The 20,658-nt window shown below is 31.4% G+C and overlaps 1 protein-coding gene across 1 annotated transcript; it reads left to right on the forward strand.

The window, feature by feature from the left end:
- Positions 1 to 19,492, forward strand: GEN1 (GEN1 Holliday junction 5' flap endonuclease). The gene is made up of 13 exons (XM_063077568.1): positions 1 to 161; positions 696 to 882; positions 4,085 to 4,261; positions 5,428 to 5,538; positions 7,624 to 7,697; positions 9,788 to 9,879; positions 11,229 to 11,379; positions 11,702 to 11,738; positions 11,838 to 11,918; positions 12,935 to 13,065; positions 16,192 to 16,253; positions 17,766 to 17,909; positions 18,168 to 19,492. The coding sequence occupies exons 1-13, from the start codon at positions 1 to 3 to the stop codon at positions 19,490 to 19,492; spliced, it is 2,733 nt and encodes a 910-aa protein (XP_062933638.1).
- Positions 19,493 to 20,658: the final 1,166 nt, after the last annotated feature.

Consider the following 20,658-nt stretch of genomic DNA (forward strand, 5'->3'; position numbering starts at 1 on the left):
ATGGGAGTGAATGACTTGTGGCAAATTTTGGAGCCTGTTAAGCAACACATCCACTTACATAAACTTGGTGGGAAGACCATTGCAGTTGATCTGAGTCTCTGGGTGTGTGAGGCACAAACAGTCAAAAAGATGATTGGAACCGTCATGAAGCCCCACCTCAGGTATGGTGAAAGTTTTTAGAATATAAATGTATGATTGTATAAGTAGTCTTTGTGTCTTGGTTTTGTTTCAACTTCATATTTTTGTTGTTGTTGTTTTCATTTTGAGATTTTAAAATATATTTAACATATCTAAATCTGCCATCTTTATATTGATGACTTGCAGATTTGTACCTCTTACCCTTTGAACTACAGACTCACATATCTATCTCCTACTTAACATATCCACTAGGATGCTTCAGTTGCTGAAAGCCAGCAATTTGGGAGACATTGTCTCCCTGATTTACTTTCTCCCCCATATCCAGTCCATTAGTAAGTCTTGCCAGTCTTATTTCCAAGATATACTTTGTGTTCACAGACTTCTCTCAATGCCCAGAGGCACTACCTCAGTCTATGCCAACCTCGACATATAAATGCCTATAACACTTTTGATAGGAGTCTAATGTTCTTGCCTTTATGTCATACTGCTATTTTAATTTTTGCTATCAATATATGATGATTAATATAAACTATTTTATATATTTTTATATATTGCAGAAACTTATTTTTTCGTATTTCATATTTAATACAAATGGATGTAAAACTGGTGTTCGTCATGGAAGGAGAACCACCAAAACTAAAAGCTGATGTCATAAGCAAGAGGAATCAGATTCGGTATGGATCCTCTGGAAAAATATGGTCTCTGAGAACAGGGAGATCACATTTTAAATCAGTGTTAAAAGAGGTGAGCATTCAGATTTGATACAATAATTCTGAATTAGAGAGTACATTTTATTCTAATAAAGTTTATCTTTAATGCTCATTAACTTTACTGTGAATAGAAGGCCAGTGTGAATAGAGAAAAGGATTTATGTTTTAGAGTGAAACTGATCTCTGTTCAAGTCCTGACACTGGCATTTAGAAATTCTGAAACACTGGGCAAGATGTTTATCCTGTCTCTACCTCATTTCCCACCCTGTGAAATGAGGATGGCAATACCTTGCAGGGATGTGATAAATATTAGAGACAATACATCTAAAGCAACTAGTACCTGAAAGGGACTTGATCACGTTATCTTTTATAACATCTTCAGCACTTAAAGAATTCCCAGAATACATGAGATCTCATTAATTCGGACTTTACTCATCCAAAATTTATGATAGTTCATATATAGAATACATACTTGGCTTTTCTTAGGGCTTGTAATTTTTTTCTTTTCTTTTTTTTTTTTTTCTTTATTTGGTGCCTGGCTGGTACTGGGATCCAAACCCTTTGCCTTGCTGTTATGAGAATTATGCTCTACCATGTGAGCTACCGGCCAGCCCAGGGCTTGTAATTTTAAAAAGTAATTATTGTTATATTATAATGTATTATTTATACATTACTTGTAATATTGTTATATTTTATATTTTTATAAAAGTTAAGAAGACAAATCACCTGTAATAAAATGTAATGTATAATTAAAACAATAGGAAGTTATTATTTTGTTTGTCTCTTTTCAAATGTACATAGTTTTGAAGAGTTGTAATAGTGTACAAATAATTTTTATTGTGGGCTTGTCACTTAACATTTTATTCCCGTATTTCCCTGTTGCCACATTCTATTCAAAATAGTAACTTGTAATTGTTGTGCAACATGTATGAAGCTATGAATCATTCCCATGATTGTATATAGTGTTTGCTTTTTATTTTGTGTCTATTATACAAGAAATTATGGTGGACACTTTTTGTCTATATAGCTTTTTCTTATGATTTGGGAATTTAAAGAAAATTACCCAAAGTGGGATTGATAGACCAAAGTTTTGGAATGATTTTATAGTTCTTGCCAATTACATTCTACCAGTACAAATGTGAGATAAACAATTTCAGTGTATCAACAAGAATGTTGGATGTTAAGAGGTTTATCTTTGTACTTACCATTTAGTATGCAAAAACGAAGATATTTCATTTAATGTGTATTGGTCTTGTAATGGTGAGGGTAAACATTTCACCTATTTCTAGTCTCTCTTTACGTAATGTCCATTATATCCATTACCTACTAATCTCTTTAGGTTTTAATTTTTTCTTTTGTGCAAGTTCTTTGTATATTAAGGATATAGCCTTTTATCATTATCTGCTTTGAATTTGTTTTCCTGGTTTTTTTTATTTTGACTGAAAATTACATTTTTTTTAAAACGGCATTGCATAAGGTAATAATCATCTTTCCTCTCTTCTGAAATTTTGGCTGTTTTCTATCTTTATGTGATTTTTTAAAAAAATAGTTTTTAATTATTGAATATTTCACCTAATGACTATCAGTAGTTGAAGAAAATATCTGTACTGGATTCAAATTATTTCTTGTATAATTTAGTTCCTGTAAATATCCATCATCCTCATACTTAGGGTATTAAATACCCAGTATAAAGCAAAAAAGATGTTCATCTCTTCTTGATAAAAATGCTCCATTCCTATTTCTTTACTGAAGTAATTATGCTGTTCTTAGGCATTTTGTGTCAGTTTGTGTTTGCCCATCTATTATACATTTTCATATTTCTGTATTCTCAGTTACTAGGCCCTATTTTCTCCTAATCCACTTCCATCTTTTAGGTATAAGCATGAAAAGCACAAATTAGTCCTCCTCCAACAGCACTTCTACCCCACATGACGGAGACATAGGGTAGGAAAAATTACAGCCATCCTCAATTCTTTACTGGTTCTTTGAAAAGAGTTGCAATGACAAATGGCACCGGAAACTGAAACTGAAATAACTTTGTTTATTGCCAAAGGATACTTATTTAGGGATCAGGTAGAAGCAGCCCCGTAACAAAGTTGTCCCCCTAGTTTCCTGGCCAGAGTCTTGAAAAGTAATTTTTTTTTTTAACACAGTACTTTGTCTTTTTGAACCTTGTCTACCTTGGGCAACATCTGGCAGGGGTTTTTATTATGTAATATAGCATGCAAAGTGATTAATCAATCAATGCAAGAGATATTTATTCTACCAGTCTCTAGAAACTACAAGTAAATGTCCTTTTTTTCCTATCATAGTCAATATTCCCCAATACAGACAGAATGATATATGATAAAGAATGAACTAGGCTGTAAGGCTAAACTATGAGCTACTATTGCTAGGTTAAAATCATAACCCAAAGAAAATTCACAGTGAATTTTTTATGCATCAGCAAAATGATGTAATCATCCTGCACAGACATTGATTTCCTAGGAGGACACCAACAACTGACCTCTACATTGTTTCCTACAATATTAGAGTTTCATTGTATAAGGGAGGCAATTGAAGAAAAAGAAAAAAAACTTTAAACCCTCAAGCAAAAATTGTGTGATACCATCTTCTTTGGATGAGCTCATATAGGGTTGACCATCATGTGAGAAAAATTATTGTAATTTTACAGATGTAAATCTTAATGTGATTAATTCTTATTTAATGATATTTCCAGAATCTGAAGATAATACCATTGAATAAAACAATGAAAATCTAACATGGATTGCTTTGTAATTGACATTAAAAATCTTAGCTTTTCATCACAGAAAAATTTAAATCAATACAAAAATAACTTATCACCAATCTTAAAACTGTTAGCAGCTTGGTCCTTCTTATTTCTTCTGTGCCCCTACTCACTCCCCTACTCCCACATTATTTTGAAGCAAATCCCAGGCATAATATTGTATCACTCGATATTTCAGTGTCGTTCTCTAAAAGATGACTCAAAAAATAAAAAGAAACATAGCCACAGTATAATTTTTATTATCGTATTAAATGTTTAGCAATCATTCGTTAATGACATCAAAGTATTCAGTCATTGTTTAAATTTCCAGGTGTTTCTTAAATATCATCATTTTTTAAAACACCTTAGTAGTTACTGTTAATATTTGGAATATGGAAGTAAGTTAAACACTGAGGAAATCAGAAGTAAAAACATTCTTTAATTTCTTGCATCTATTTTTTGTTGTCAGTGTCTGGATATGCTAGAATGTTTGGGAATCCCCTGGGTTCAAGCTGCTGGGGAAGCTGAAGCCATGTGTGCTTTCCTCAATGCTGGTGGTTATGTAGATGGCTGCCTCACCAATGATGGAGATGCTTTCCTTTATGGGGCCCAAACTGTTTATAGGAATTTCACTATGAACACAAAGGTATTTTTTTTTTTTCTTTTTTCAGCATTTGTTTACAAATTACCTTTTTTAAAGGGCTGAGTCAATGAAATAATACATGTAAAATGCTTACCATAATGCCTGGCAATTGCTAAATAAAATATTTAGTATTACTAAAAATATCATTGCCACATAGTTCATTCTCTTCAAAATGTGGATTTCTCTAAGGGCTTGGCTTATTTCACATGGTTTAAATCTAAATCAGTTTCAATAATGTATCACAAAATTGCCTTTGAAATGTATTCCTTTGACCCACATTGTCCAGTTTTAGTATTTCATCCTCAAAAATACCTCCAAATATACAAGGAGTGATAATACAAAAATGTTCATTGTAGCATTGCTAATAATGACAAAAATTTGGCAAACAACCCAAATATTCATTTATAGGGGAATGTATACATATTTATAGTTGTGGTTCTCAGCCGAAGAGATAATGCCAGGGAGCATTTTCGTTGTGAAAATTCAGGGTTTGGCAAGGGACGCTTGGTAGGTTGGGGTCAGGCAAGCTAAACCTCCTGTCAGACAATTCTCTTATTCCTCCCAGAATGCTAATAGTGGCCCCATTGAGAAACATTGTCTCAGAGTCCATATGATGTAATACTAAGTAGTCATTAGAAATTGTATGTACCATATTAGTGGGGAAAAACTTGCAAAATAGTGTTTTCATATAATTCTACTTTTACTTAAAAATATAATTAGTAGTAAATATTAGTATATATGTCAAGGAAAATGTTTTTTTGGAAGAATATACACCAAGCAATTAATAATAGTTAACTTTATTAGTTAACTTTAATGGTTAACTGTAATTTCAGTGCAATTACAGGAAATGTTTACTTTCTGTAGAATATAGTTTATAGTGTTTAATTTTGTAAAATGGAAATGTACTTTTTTAGATACCAAAAAGCAACAAAGAGGAAAAAATCGACTACTATAGTTTATCTTTAAGCCATTTTGAAACTATGACTTTATTTCAATATAATAAAGTGTCGGATTCTGAAGATTTTGGTGACCAGGATAATTTTCCTATTTATATTTTTAGGAATAATTTTAAACACTTAAAAATAATTTTGACAAATTATTTTTTGTATTGTTTTTTAATATATAAATATTTACTTTTTGAAGATTAAACTGAACTGTGCTTTCTTTAGGACCCACATGTGGACTGTTATACAATGTCATCTATCAAGAGCAAACTAGGTTTGGATAGAGATGCTCTGGTTGGACTAGCGATACTTCTTGGCTGTGATTATCTTCCAAAGGTAAACTGAAATTCTCATATTTATTTACTACTCATAATGCCTTCTTGCTATCTTATATGCTGTATAAACATAAGTATAATACGATTATAGGATTAAGAATCTCATTTAAAATATAATTTTAGGTATAATAAGCTATTCCATAACTAAAATAATCAGCATTTCAGGTGGTGTTAAACAGCTGACTTGTGATGCTGAATAATATGAATGTGAATAGAATAATAAGTAGTACCACAGCTTGATTCAGTAAACCATTATTCTAGACAAAGAGATTGACATTCAAGTTTGACCACCCTCTTAAAGAAATACAGGAATTACTCTTTTCTTGTATCATGCCAATGTTAGTTTTTATCATGTTTTTTAGTTTTCAGTATCCATTGTAGCTTACCAGTTGTGCACGTGCTCAATGTTATTACTTTTGCTAAGCAACACAATTATTGGGGAAGCCATTCATACTGCCATGCCTGTCAGCATTGCATTTAGACTTTGTTCATGAAAACATTTTATTTATTTCTTAAAATGCAGAATATAGTACTTTGTAACAGATAGGTATAATAGATGAGTGATTGAAATAGGAATAATGAGAATAACCTCATTTTCTTAAATATGATGTTTAAAAATATAAAATCATAGTATTATGGGTCTTACTATGTAGTGTCATCATTATGTCCCTGCTGCTCATCTCTGTATCGTTACAAATCCCTCATTTTAACTCTGTTCCCAAGAGAAGTATAAAGAATGGCATATAATTTTTTTTCACCTGAGTTTAAGAGAAAGGAAGAATATCAGGGTAGTAAAATTATTAACCCTATTTTCTAATTTATGTCATCATCAGTTGCCAAGTAGAGAAATTAACATTTTTTTTTTACACTGGTGAGAAAAGAAAGCAGGAGGAAAGAAACTTTTACATATACAAACCATTATTTCATTGTAATTCTCCTTCTCAAATGGAGGACCCCTATTTCCCATATGTAATTATATCATAATTAAAATCTAGAAACAGCACAATGTTGAATTTAAGAAAAAAATTGCTAACTTGAACTCACAGAAACCAACTTTAGCTACAGTAGTTTTTATGTTATATATTAGCCTTTGCTATTTTGACTTTTTGTATTTTTTGTAATGAAAACTGCTATTTATTTATATTGTTCTACTTAAAGATTTTTAAGATTGTGTACTAACCTGATTTGCCTTCAGAAAATTTAAGATGTAGCTAAATGCTAATACAAGAAGGGTGATGTTCAAAATATCTAACAACTAGTTTGCCAAAGACATAGGCTGCAGAGATGGAACAGACTTCTGGATGCCCTCTGCTGTGCCATAGACCAGCTTTCTAGTAGCTGGATCATGAGTACAGGTGGGTTGGGGGCATTCAGGTTAGAGGGGAGACCTCTGTGCAAGCAGGTATTCAGGATGCTTGGACAGTAGCTATTTACTAACCAGTTTGGAAGTATCTTAACACTAGTATGTCTATCCTAGTTCATACTGGCTAATAGCAGCCCTGCTTATAAGGACATATTCATAAACTTTTATAAGAGCTAGAAGACTCCATTTAAACCAGAAATTATAACATGAATATACGTTTAGTATTTAATTTTTGTGTGTTGGAAATCCATGCTTGTTTTAATTTTTTTAATTTTTTAATTTCAAGAGTTAACTTGGAACTCTCTTTTGTTCTCTTTTGATGTCTGGGTCTTTAAATATTAAATGTTCATATAGTTAAACGAACTTGGTTTTTCCTGATTACAAATATAAAATAAAGTTAAGTCAAATTAAAAAGTGAAAGCCCTCTAAAATTATGTCCCTCCCTCCCCTAAAAGAAACAGTGGTTTGGTATGTTATCTTCTTGAATGCTTTGTTTATATAAACCAATGTAACTGTAATTTAATTTGCAAATCCAGATCATACCATACACTATTGTTTAATTTTACACATAGCAATGTATCTTGCACATTATTTCCTATCATTGCATAAAGAGTTACCTCATCTTTCTTTCAGCTGCACAACCTTCTATTGAATTAATGTACCATATTTTATTTAAGCATTCCCTAGTGATTAACATTTGAATTTTTTTCCACTTTCTGAAAGGGAGTCCCTGGAGTTGGTAAAGAGCAAGCCTTAAAGCTTATACAGATTTTGAAAGGGCAAAGTTTACTTCAGAGGTAACTAAAAATGACTTTTTCTTGTGACATTGAACTTTTATTCTTGTTGAACTTAATAGTGAATATTACAAAAAAGATTGTGTTCCAAAAAAAGAATTTTGTATTTTTAAGTTGATTTATATATTTTCATTTCAAATAATTTATTTTTATTTATTCATTCTGAAGTTTTCCAAAGAAAGGATGAGAATATATGCTTTAAGCCATAGTGTATTTTTAAAAATATATTATTAGCTCACTAAACACAATTAGAATGATGTCAAATGCATTTATTTGTAACCATGGGCATTTTGCTATAGGCTATTTTAGACTATTTTACCACCAAGCAAAGATAAACATGACATTAAAGTAATTTTGTATTTAATACTTTGTTACTGTATTTACTTTCTATAAGTGAAATGTCTGTGATATGTTGCAAATATTTATGTATTTATGTATGTATGCATTTATTTATTTTTGGCAGCTGGCAGTACAGGGAGCAAATATTTAATAAGGAACACTTGATCAAAATTTTTACTTGACTTTTATTCTGTAGCTACAGATTTAGTAATACATTAATTCTAATTAATTTAGACTACAATTTGAGGATTCAAGACAATTAAGTTAGAGATTATATTGAAGTTTACAAACTATGCTATTTACTACCTTAAAAGCATGTGAATTATATTTACTTGATGAAGGCAGTGGTTTATGGAAATTAATATTAATGACAATAAAGTGTAGCATAAATAAGAAAGAAAGGAAGCAGGACATTGGGAGACTTAAAACTGTCTTGGCCTCCAATATGTTTGAGATGGTGAGTGCCGAAAAATAAACATTAAGTGTTAAAAATGAAGAAGGAATGACCATGAAAAATATTTCAAATCACTGCATTCTTTCCTGTAATACTCTTTCAGCTGTAAAGCTATTGAGAGATACAAGACTTCAAAAATCCATTATTGACATTAGTAATTACTGTGCCAAAGCAGGAAAGAAAAGGTATACTTTGGCATGGGAGTGTGTTAAGGAATCATTTGGAAATTGAAAGATAATATAAAGAAGGTAAAGCCAGCAAGGGTACCTGGCTAACTACAAACCATTCTTATTGAAACAGTTTCAGCAAATATGTATTTTGGGCAATATTTGATTAAGTGTTTGTCTTAACACTTAAAAATAATGAAATTACATTTCTTTTAATAATTATTATTATAATTTTTATTAATTTTGATTGACTTTTCCCCTAGTTATTTTGAATTTTGGAAGCTCTATTTATTATTTATCCAGAAGCAATTAATGCTAATTTTTAGCAAGCTTGTACTTGGTCTTTGTAATAAATGAGTTAGAAATTCCAATAGCTAAATTGTAACTCTAAATACCAGATACTACATCAGTTTACTGAAGAGATAATTTAGCTCTATTAAAACTTTAATTTCTGTTAGTAGAGGAACATAATTTAAAATACTTATGTTTTATGATTAATACCTAATCATAGCCTTGGTCATTTTATATTAACGTGAAATTTTAGCCAAAAATGAAATTAACTTTTATTTAGTAGAAGTTTTAGCACTAATATACATTTTTCCTAAAGTATGTCATTAAACAGGTAATGTTGTTTTGCTGTTTGCATAAGAGATTAAGAAATTATTTCAAATGATCTAGGTTTTTGAAACAGTTTTTATCCAGAAGCTTAATGTTTTGTTTAGTTTTATATATTACTCTTTACCCTTACTTCTGATATAGAGAAATGTTCATGTACATGGTTCTATTTGTTTTATACTCTGGCACACAAAGAGATCAAAAACATATACAAATCTTTTCCCCACATATTGCTGCCTAACTTAAGATTCTTTAAAAAAAAAAAATGGCTGAATGTGTATTCATTTATACAGAGGTATAGATAGATACACACTCTCTCTCCTCCCTCTTGCAATTCTGCTGTTCTTGGAGCCATATTTAAAACTCGTGACTGAGGGTTTGCCCAGACTAGACCAGCAAAAATACCACCAAAGGGAAAATAATTAGGCAGGTGAAAGGGAGTAGGCTGACATTTGAGAACATGGCATTTTTGTGACCTAATTTTTTTTTCTTTTTTTAAAAACCATTTTCTATTAAAGGTTTAATCAGTGGAATGAAAAATCTTGTAACTCTAATCCACAGCCACTAGTCACTAAAAAACTGGCTCATTGCTCTGTCTGTTCCCATCCAGGTAAGCAGACATAGGAAATGATATCTCTAGAATAGTAGTGTCTGATACCCATATTTTCACCCCTGTTTTCATATTACTTTTTATATACCTATATCAGTAGCACTTTAAAGCCTTTTACATTGTCTTTGCCACTAGATTGGGAATCCTTTGGACTCAGGAGTTGAGTTATATGCATATAGTAGGCACATAGTAAATGTTACTAAATGAAATAATGTGATGTAAATGATAAATATGGCTAAGTGCAGTGTCAAACTATGATATCAAATTACTTAGATCTTAAAATCATGTTTTCAACATAGAAACACATTTAAGAAAAAAATATTATACTGATAAGTCTTAGGGAGAAATGGAAGAGAAACCATTTGTTTTTGTATCAGTGATTTATATTCTTATACTTAACTGATTCTTCATTGTCCTATAATGCATTTTTATTGTATCTGAAGATAGTGACTTAAAACTAATTTCTAATACATGTTCACTATTATTGAAAATAGCTTAGATCTTCTTCATTAGTCTTGGTAAAAAAAGGTTTCACTGAACATGTACTGGATCAGAAAGGGCTGTCTCTCAAAAGAGATTAGGAAATCATCACTTCAAAAAAATTCTCCTTTATCTTTTTGTCTTAATATGTTTTCATTAACATTGTTAAATTATAGGTGAAATCATGGAAGAAAATAAATTTTTATAAATAAGATGCCATTCTATAGTTTTTTGACACCTTATAAATGATAATTTTAGGTGATATCAAGTATCTTTGCTCTTTCATGTTCTCAAAACCATTTTGAAGGTAATCATACTTTCCTTTTAAAAGGAACTAGGGCCCCACACCTGTGCTGCAGTTGTAATTTGTTCACGTTCCAAGCACAGTTTAAAAATAACTATGCACGTAACTGAGAACTAGACACTAGCAGAGGTAATTAATTGCTATATTCTTTTAATATGCTCATTAAAGAAACCATTCTAATTATTCTATTAAGTAAATAATTTTTTTGGCTAATAATTACATCCTACTTTTCTTGCATGAAGCTACCACATAAACCAGAAAGTTTCCCCTTACTGATTATTGTAAATATGTAATTTCAAGTTACAAATTAATGCTTTCAAATGGAAGAATAATTTTTTTTAAAAAATGTCATGTGGTAGTAATAACTCAAGATCTACTTTGTCCTAAGAATTACTTTAATGTCCACTACTCTATTCATCCTTAATGTATTGAAACCCTTCTGTATGCTAGGTATTATGCTAGGCATTATTAATATTTGAAAATTTGGATAAGGGCAAAAATAAAAGTATGTGGAAGGTAATTCTAAAAAGCAGTGAAAATGATACTTCTTTGTGTCTCCATAAAGGTTCACCTAAGGATCATGAGCATAATGGGTGCAAATTATGTAAAAGTGATAGATATTGTGAACCACACAATTATGAATACTGCTGTCCTTGTGAGTGGCACCGTACAGAACATGATAGGCAACTAAATGGAGTAGAGAACAATATTAAGAAGTAAGTTTTTTTTTTGGAAAGACTCATTTTTTTCTGGCATGAGCTATATGTACACCCGTGGTTGAATTATTTTCACATAACCTTCCCCCACATGTCTAGATTAGTCACATGTTTCACAAAATCCTTTTCTTGATTCTGTTCAAAAATTCGGCTGTCTCAGAAAATAGTAATTTAACAGTTATTCAAAGAGAAGCTTGATGACTGCTTGAGATACTGTACATGGCCATTTTCTGTTAAATGGGAGGAGGTTGGATGAGATGATTTCAGAGTCTGTCTAAAATTGCCTAATTGTAGTAGTAAAAGGTTTGTAATTTATTTTCAGAAAAGCTTGCAGTTGTGAAGGATTCCCATTCCATGAGGTAATAATAAACCAGTAATTCAACTATGTGCTTATTTTAGAAACTTTTAGAAGTTTTAACGTCTCAGTTTCTGGTTTTTTTTTTTTTTTATCTTGCTAGGTTATTCAAGAATTTCTTTTGAACAAGAATAAATTGGTGAAGGAAATCAGGTACCAAAGACCTGATTTGTTATTGTTTCAGGTATTTAAAAATAAATGTTTACTTTACACTATGAATTTAGATACTGGAGAGATAGAGATACTCACTTTGCTTGGTCTAATAGGAAGTTTAGAAATTAAAACAGACAACTGTGGACTACCCATATATTTTTCAGCGTTTATTTCTAATCTTTACTCCTTTACCACACAATGGCCATACTTTGCAGACCATAAGACAAACCACAACTATGCTGTTCTTTAGAAGATGCTTTAATTACCATATATAGATATATCCAGGGATATGTTGGGAGGAGAGAGGCTAATTAGCCAGAGAATGTCAGGGTCAAGTATATTACTGTGGAAGGCAGTATAGTTTACAAAAGCATTGGAATTTGAAATTAGTGGCCTAAATTTAAATTTGGACAGTCTTTCATTTACTACTGGATATGTATTATCCTCAAAATAGAAATATTACTTATTTCATGAAGTCACCATGAGGATTAAATGAGATTTTTATATAAACCCATAATGTAGTGGCTAGGGGCACAGAGTGGCTCAATATTTGTAACTACTTGCTACTTATCCCCACCAACAACCATATTAATAATGACAGCCAGCATTTATTGAACACTTAAAATTTGCTGTTACATTTAACACATTACATGTAATATCACTTAATCTTCATAATCCATGAACTGAGTTATATGAGGGTACTTCAGAAAGTTTCTGGAAAAATTGAATTAAAAGATAAAATGAATCTTTCCATGAACTATTTGAAGATCCCTCATGTTATCTCCATTTTACATATGGAAAAACTGAGGCTAAGAGAGATTAAGTAACTTACTCAACATCTAGGAAATACCATGCTGACATTCAAACCGAGAACTCTCACATTTAATCAGTATGCAATACCTCTTCCTCATTGTTCTTTCTAAGAATATTCTCATTGATCCTATTTTAACTAGTGTTAATTCTGGATGAAAAAATAATACCACCTGAGAGTACTATTTGTGTCCAAGACGTAACAAAATTCTTATTTTATTTTTATTATATTTACAGAGATTTACTCTTGAAAAAATGGAGTGGCCCAATTACTATGCATGTGAGAAATTGTTGGTGCTTTTGACCCGCTATGACATGATAGAAAGAAAGCTTGGTAGAAGGAACTCTAATCAACTACAGCCAATTCGGTAGTATAACTGAAAGAATTTTATGACAAAGATTCTGTGTTTGCATTTGAATATCTTATGATCTAAAATATTCTTAATATCTTTAATAGTGGGATATATAGCTCTTTGTTTTTTAAAATGGAGGAAAGGCCTACTAGAATATTAAAAGCTTATTTAGGGTGTATAGGCAAGACATAGTAACTTCATGCTTTGACATACTTTTCTACTTCAAACACATAGTAGTAATTATCTAAAAGAAATAAATATTTAAAAAATACAGCCAGGCTTAATAAGATAACTATTTCAATGGACCAGAAAAGGAACAAATGTAAAGTCAGTAAGGGAACTGCAACCGGTTTTGCAGAGCTCTAGATCAGGGAGCAGCAACATCATCCAGGAGGTAAGTCCCTGCAGGGTGTAAAAGAAAAACAGGGACCACTGAAAGGGCAAGATGTTGATGGAGTCAGGCTTAAAACCCAGTAGCTAAGGTGGAATTCCTTTGTTCCTATCAGTAGATTAGAGGCTGGGATATACGATAAAAAACTAACCAAATGCTACCTGAAGTCCAGAAAGCCTGCTGGAAATTACCCAAAAAGGACTGGAGAGATAAAAGTGAGGATAGAGATAAACTATAAAAGAATAGAAGGAAACAAACATAACATGTGAAAAAATATATTTTAAAAATCAACAATTGGATCATAAATTCATTCCAGCAACTAATTTAAAGTTTTTAATATAGTCTGATGAAGGCTTTTGTTTTTGTTTTGTGTTTTGGTCTTTCAGAATGTTAGAATGCTCAGTGAAATGAATGGAGAGATATATCCATAAAAAACAGAAGGTAAAATTATAAAACAGTAGTGAGTAGAAATTATTTTAAATGGATGGATATAGAAAGTGAACTATTTGTTAGAAATCTCAAGAAAAATAGTTATTGAAATGAAAAGCAATTGATGGGACTCTAGGCTGAACGTGGTCAAAAAGAATTAGTGAATTGGGAGACAGTACTAATCAAGTCACACAGAAGGCAGCTTGAAGACTCTCAGGTAAAAAGTATGTGAGTCGTTTTAATGTGGGGAATAATTTGAGAGTTTTTGATGTTTTTCTAGAAGCTAATAGAAGGAAAGGTGAAAAAGTAATTTCTGAAGAGATGACATCTTAGAATTTTCCAAAATTTAAGAACGACAAGTTCTCAGGTCAAATTATACTCCAAGTATAAACACAGTAAATTAAAATAAATCCATACCCAGACATATCATAAACATCACGATAAAAGGAAAATTTTTAAAAATACCAAACCAATCAAGCAAGAATCATCAATGGATGTTAAAACTATTGGATGAAAGATTGCTGGAGATAAAGAATAGTCACAGTCTCAAACTTCACTCCACAGATTAATTACAAAGGAAAAATTACAAACCTTTAAAAGTGGAGAAATCCAGTGGACATCAGCTTAATTAAATGATTAATGACCAGTAGTAGGCCAACAGACTGACATGTGCCTCCTAATTTGGCAAACTAAGAAAGACACCACATTATCTACATAATATTTTTGACAAAAAGATTTAATCTGAATCTTATTATGAGAAAACAATCTAATGAATTCAAAGTGAAGAACATTCTGCAGAACCACCATCCTGGACTCCAAAAATATGGGTGTCATAAAACAAAAAAAGCTACAAAGTTTCTCTGTATTAAAAGAGATTAAAGAGACATGACAATGCAGGCAATATGTTGTGATCCTGACTGGATTCTGGATTTTTTTTTTTTTTTTCTTCTTCTTCAAGCCATAAGAACATTTATTTTAGGACAATTGGGAAAATTTGAATATGGCCTGTATATTAGATAATAGTATTGTATCAATGTTAAATTTCCTGAGTGTGACAGTTGAATTGTGACTATGTAGGAGAATACTCTACATAGGTGGACTGCAATATTTAGGGGTGATGAATCATGAGCAACAAACTTTCAAATGGAGAAAGCAAATGTGGCAAAATGTAACAACTGGTGAATCTTGATGAAGGTCTGTGAGTATTCATTGTACTATTCTTGCAACTTTTCTAAAGGTTTGAAAAATTTCAAAATAAAAAGTTTGGAGGGGAAGTATCAAAGAAAAAACATAAGCTATAAAGGAATGATAATCTGATAGCACACATCTTTCATAACATTAGTAGATGCCAGAAGATGATGGAGTAATCTCAAAAAATAATTGGCAACCTACAAATTATTAGAACATTATTCACAGGAAAGGCATTTTTAGACATGAAGACTAAGAGAGTTTACCACTCATAGATCCTCATTAAAAGCACTGTTAAAGGATATACTTCAGCAAAGAAAAAACTAAACCCAGAGGGCAGGTGTGGATTACAAGAAACTTGTCACCACAGAAATTGATAAATTGATATTTGGCTAATTTAATAAACTGACTAGAAAAAATTATGTATATAAATATTTGCATAATGTTTAATGATTAGTACCTGATGATGAGGAGGAGAAAGATAATAAACTAAAACTCTGTAAGTATGCATTTAAACATTTAAGAATAATCATTAGAAATGCAGTCTGTATCTTCCAAACCAGCACAATTAAAATAGGAAAGTAAAACTATCAAACCAAAAGAATACAGGAAGGAGGAAGGGGGAAGTTGTAAAGAAGAAGACGGTAGCAGAAAACAAAATAAGATGTATGAATGAGTTCATCTATATCAGTAATCACAATGTAACTGGATTGAATTCATCTACTAAAAGACAGATTATATTGGATAAGTAAACAAAATCTACCAATAGTCTGCTTACTAGGCATGTGCAGAATAATACCACACAAAGTTTGAAAATAAAGAGATTTAAGAAGATTTACTAGGCAATTATTTACCAAAGTAATGTTAACAAAATAGACTTCAAAACGAAAATCATTACTATTGAAAAGAAGAACACTGCATAATAATGAAGAGAACAATCTATTGAGAAGATCTAACAATTATAAACTGTATGTACCTAACAATAAAATTTCTTTTGAATAAACTAAAGGAATAACTAGTAATATTTTTTCTTAGAATAAAGATCAATTAAAACTGAATTATTTAGTCTATGAATTGAAAATGTCCAAATAACTCATGCAATTAGACCTCACAGATGAATTTTTTTTTTTCAGAATTGTTAGGACCCGAATCAGAAATGGAGTTAATTGCTTTGAAATAGAATGGGAAAAGCCTGGTATGTAATCACTTTAAGCCAAATGTTTAATTTAAAACATTTGACCATATACATATAGTAAATATTGTGTGTTTATATGTATATAAAACACATGTGTGCATGAAAAAACAAAGGAGAAACCTGTCAACATACACCATGGATTAATTTTATAGTTTACCAGTTTAAGTAGGCTTTGACTAATAGTAAATATGATAAACTTTAAGTGATTTTATTTTAATATCTTAATTTGACATTTCTTTTGTAATGTTTAAGAAAATAATACCAAAAAATAGTTTTGATTTCCATTTCTCAAAAAAATTATTCTACAAATGGTCTGATCATTGGATTTTATGTATAGCTAGGTCTAAAGAAATTGAGTTTGCCGAATAGCACCTGAGGTACTCTCCCTTTACTTTTCTCTGTCTAGTTTTCATGGGAATTTATAATTATCACATTACTCTTACTGTTGTTACAAAGATACAATGAACTCTGAGTTCGCTTCCAAACAGGAGGCAAGTGAAGCACAGATAATTTAAAATGGAAAATGATCCCAAGTTTATTTCTATTTGGCTTTGAAATTAGGTTGTATGACAATATTTGATTGAGTGAGAGTAGATAAAGCATTAGGTAAATGATTCTTAGCAATAATAGGAAGATAGAAGACTGAAGAATTTTGAAGATTTTAGGAATAGATCTACCAACCAGTATATTTTCAGGAAAGAAAATGATATTAACCCAGTTTGGCAGTGCATCTTCTCTGTTTACCTCTGAAGATCAGCTACCCACCCACTTTCATTCATCCTTGTGGAAGCTAACCTTTAGCAAGAAAATGTATCCCAAGCTAGTTTAACTAACAAACACTTTAAGGTGACCTATTTCCTTTGTTTCTGCTTTAAATTTATCAATATTTTCTTTATAATTTGGCTTCTCATACAGTTTTGCCACATATAGAATAAACACAAGTATCTAATCTACTATTTAATATTGTATTGTAAATTTACATGTAAACATTCTCCTCATTTATCAGCTACTTGTGAGTCTTGTAAGACTAGGTATATCAAGAAATTGATAACCTCTGAAACAACAATCTGGAAAACAGTAATCTCTTTGATGACCCTTTTAATTCTGTTTGTTTCAGAAGCCATCAATAGAGAAAGCTGATGTCGAAGTTTTAGGAAACTGTCTATTCCATTCCTTCTTTGTAATTTTAAGGCTTACTAGACTAAAATGAAACCAACCAACCTTCTCTGAACAAAGTTTTCTATTCTCTAAGCTGCTGCTACCATCTCTGAAGCAAGAGAATTTAAAGTTCTAATTTTAAAAGAATCTCCTTCCAGCTCTTGCCAGACAAAAGAAAATAAATCCTATAATAATATCAACAGATTATTAGAATAAAGATATTATAAAGTAAGGTTTGCAGTGAATTATCTATTTGTAGGTGACTTAGTTTACCTGGTAAACTTAGTTACGTAGAAAAGTTGAATTTTTCAAATCTATAATTAAGGCTGCTTTACTGTATTTTTAATCTTTTAGAACATTATGCTGTGGAAGATAAACAAAATGGAGATTTGGTTCTGTTAACAATCGAAGAAGAATCATTGTTTGAGGCAGCCTATCCCGAGATTGTTGCTGTTTACCAAAAGCAAAAGTTAGAAATTAAAGGGAAGAAACAAAAAAGTAAGTATCAGGTTTGATAACTATTTATGCCACACATAAATGTTACAGAAGAGCTACCTGTTCTATTTGAATCTATCTTTTCTAAATTTTGCTGAAAGTTCTATAAAATCAAGAATAAGAATTGTACACTTGCTTCTTTGTCTGCACATACTTTCTTCTAAAGCTAAAAGCTGGGAGTAAACCATTCTGCTCTGTGTCTACTAACTTAAGCAATTTTTAATAATAAAAATTACACTAACCATTATTTTTTCTTTTCAGGTATGAAAATTAAGTCTAAAGAAAACAATTTTCCTGAATCAGATGATGTAATGAGTTTTCAGTCACACATGACTTTAAAACCCACAAGTGAAATATTTTCTAAGCAGAATTCCAAGCTAAATTTGGAAATTTCTCCTGATCCTGCATTACCACAGGAATCTATTTCTGCCTCATTGAATAGCTTGCTTTTACTTGAGGACAGTGCCTGTTTGAATACACAAAAACAGTTAATGTCTTCTCCGAGACCATTGGCTATACAGCAAATTAAAGCTGTCAGTAAGTCTCTAATTTCAGAATCCAGTCAACCCAATACGTCATCCCATAATGTATCTGTGATTGCTGATCTACACTTGAGCACCATTGACTGGGAAGGTACTTCTTTTAGTAATTCTCCAGCTATTCAAAGGAACACTTTGTCTCAAGGTTTAAAATTAAAACTTGAATCAGAGTTGTTGGCCATCCCTGATAGCTTTAATAATATTCCAGAAAATTTGTCATCTGAATCAGAATGGTGTACTAAAGACTTCAATAAAGTGTTGGATTGTGATCTCCAAAAGATTAGTCCTGAAGAGCGTCTACTTTCTGGCATTACTGATTTATATCTTCAGGATTTGCCTTTAAAGGAACGAATACATATAAAATCATCATATCCTCAGGATAATGTACAACCAGATGTTGACCTGAAAACTTTGTCCCTACCTAAAGAATCTTGTATTGCTAACAGCCGTTCTGATTGTCCATTATATCTTTCAAAGGATCTTACAGGAATTCATTTGCAAAACGAATCCAGAAACTCTAAAGTTATAAAAGGAGACCAGCTGCTTCAAGAAAACTACACAGTGAATATTTCTATACCTTATTCTATCAATAAGCCAGTACTAAAGACATCCAGTGTCAGAGTTGGGCCACCAAATACTGCTATAGGTCATAGTAGAAAAGTTGATGTGCAAACCACTCAGAAAATTGTAGTGAAGAAGAGTGTTTGCCTTGACAGACATTCCTCTGATGAAGAAAGTGCCCCAGTGTTTGGGAAAGCTAAGTACACAACTCAAAAAATGAAACACAGTTCTCAGAAGCATAACCCAGCCCAATTCAAAGAAAGTGACCACAACAAATTGAGTATCCCTAAGTTACATATTAAAGGAACTGAACAGTGTGTCAAGTCTTATAAAACAGTAAGAAATGAAGAAAACTGTTTCCCAGATCCAGCAAAAAGCTCTCTGAGTTTTCTACAATGTCATAAGAAAGAAGACGACTCTGGTTCTTGTTTGGATAGTCCTCTTCCTTTATGCCAGAGATTAAAGCTAAAGTTCCAAAGCACTTGAAATGAAATTTAAACTATGTTAGTAGGACTTACTATTCTAGTACTATCAGCATTAGCAGAGGCAGAGGAAAGGTGTCTAGTTAATGTTTGGTAGAAAGATTTAAGGTGGTTCTATATATCATGAAACCCTTTTGCCATTTTAATCAAAATTGTAATTAAGAAATGTTACCTAAAACTTCAGTTTTAAAGATGATCCTCTGTGGTGAAAACTGCAGATAATGTATATTTTTAAAACACATTTTTGTCATTTTAATATCCTTATTGATTATTCTTATAATTTTAAAATGCTAATACACTACTTGACTGAGTAAATGCTTCATCCATTTGCTCATTTCTACTCTTTCTTCTAAAGCCTCTAAAGTGTTTATTTATATTCTGGCTTTTTCCCAAGAAGATGACTCTTTATTCTTGCAGTGTCTTCTATTGTGCCTTTCCTGAGAATTACATTCTCTCACAATGTGAAGAAACCTTTAGTGTGCTCTTCCACTTTTGGTAAGCTTATTCTCCTTTGTGAAGGACAAAAATGGAAAACAAGAGAGAATAGTCAATATACTTAGTAAAAATCATGGTTGTAATGGCTGAGTAAACTGAGGAAAGTCATTCCTTATGTATTCCCAGAAGTTTACAGGTATATCAAATGGAAAAAGATTTGGAAGTTAAATGTATAATCAGAAGAGGATTAGACACTTTCTCAGGATCACACAGCTAATTAATAATGCGGGGGGAGCCAGTTTTTTTTGGTTTTTCTGTTTTCTTTTTCTTCTATAGCACTATTTTCCCCCTTATCTTTGTTTTAAAAATGAATCTATACAATATTGACTTTAATACCTCCAAATCGTAAGCTTTGCATTGATTTATCTCACACTCAGAAATTCTAGAAAGGCATCCAGATTGGAAAGGAAAATGTAAAATTCTATTTGCAGATGACACGATCTTGTATATCAAAATTCCTAAGGATTCACTAAAAAACTGTTAAAACTAATAATGCGCTCAGCAGTGTTGCAAGATTCAAGATCAGTATATAAAAATCAATTGTATTTCTAAACACCCACAGTGAATAATACCAAATGAAATTTAAAAAGCAATTCCATTTACATCATCATCAAAAAGAATAAAATACTTTGGAAGAAATATCAAAAGAAGTGCAAAATTTATACTCTTAAAACT

This window comes from Cynocephalus volans, chromosome 14, assembly GCF_027409185.1.
Source record: "Cynocephalus volans isolate mCynVol1 chromosome 14, mCynVol1.pri, whole genome shotgun sequence".
Lineage (NCBI taxonomy): Eukaryota > Metazoa > Chordata > Mammalia > Dermoptera > Cynocephalidae > Cynocephalus > Cynocephalus volans.

Excerpts from the sequence above, each read along its gene's own strand:
- GEN1 (XM_063077568.1), top strand. The coding sequence starts at position 1 with ATGGGAGTGAATGACTTGTGGCAAATTTTGGAGCCTGTTAAGCAACAC. Across the intron at positions 9,880-11,228 it reads CTCTGTCTGTTCCCATCCAG|GTTCACCTAAGGATCATGAG; the intron begins GTAAGCAGACAT and ends GTCTCCATAAAG. Across the intron at positions 11,919-12,934 it reads CTGATTTGTTATTGTTTCAG|AGATTTACTCTTGAAAAAAT; the intron begins GTATTTAAAAAT and ends TTATATTTACAG.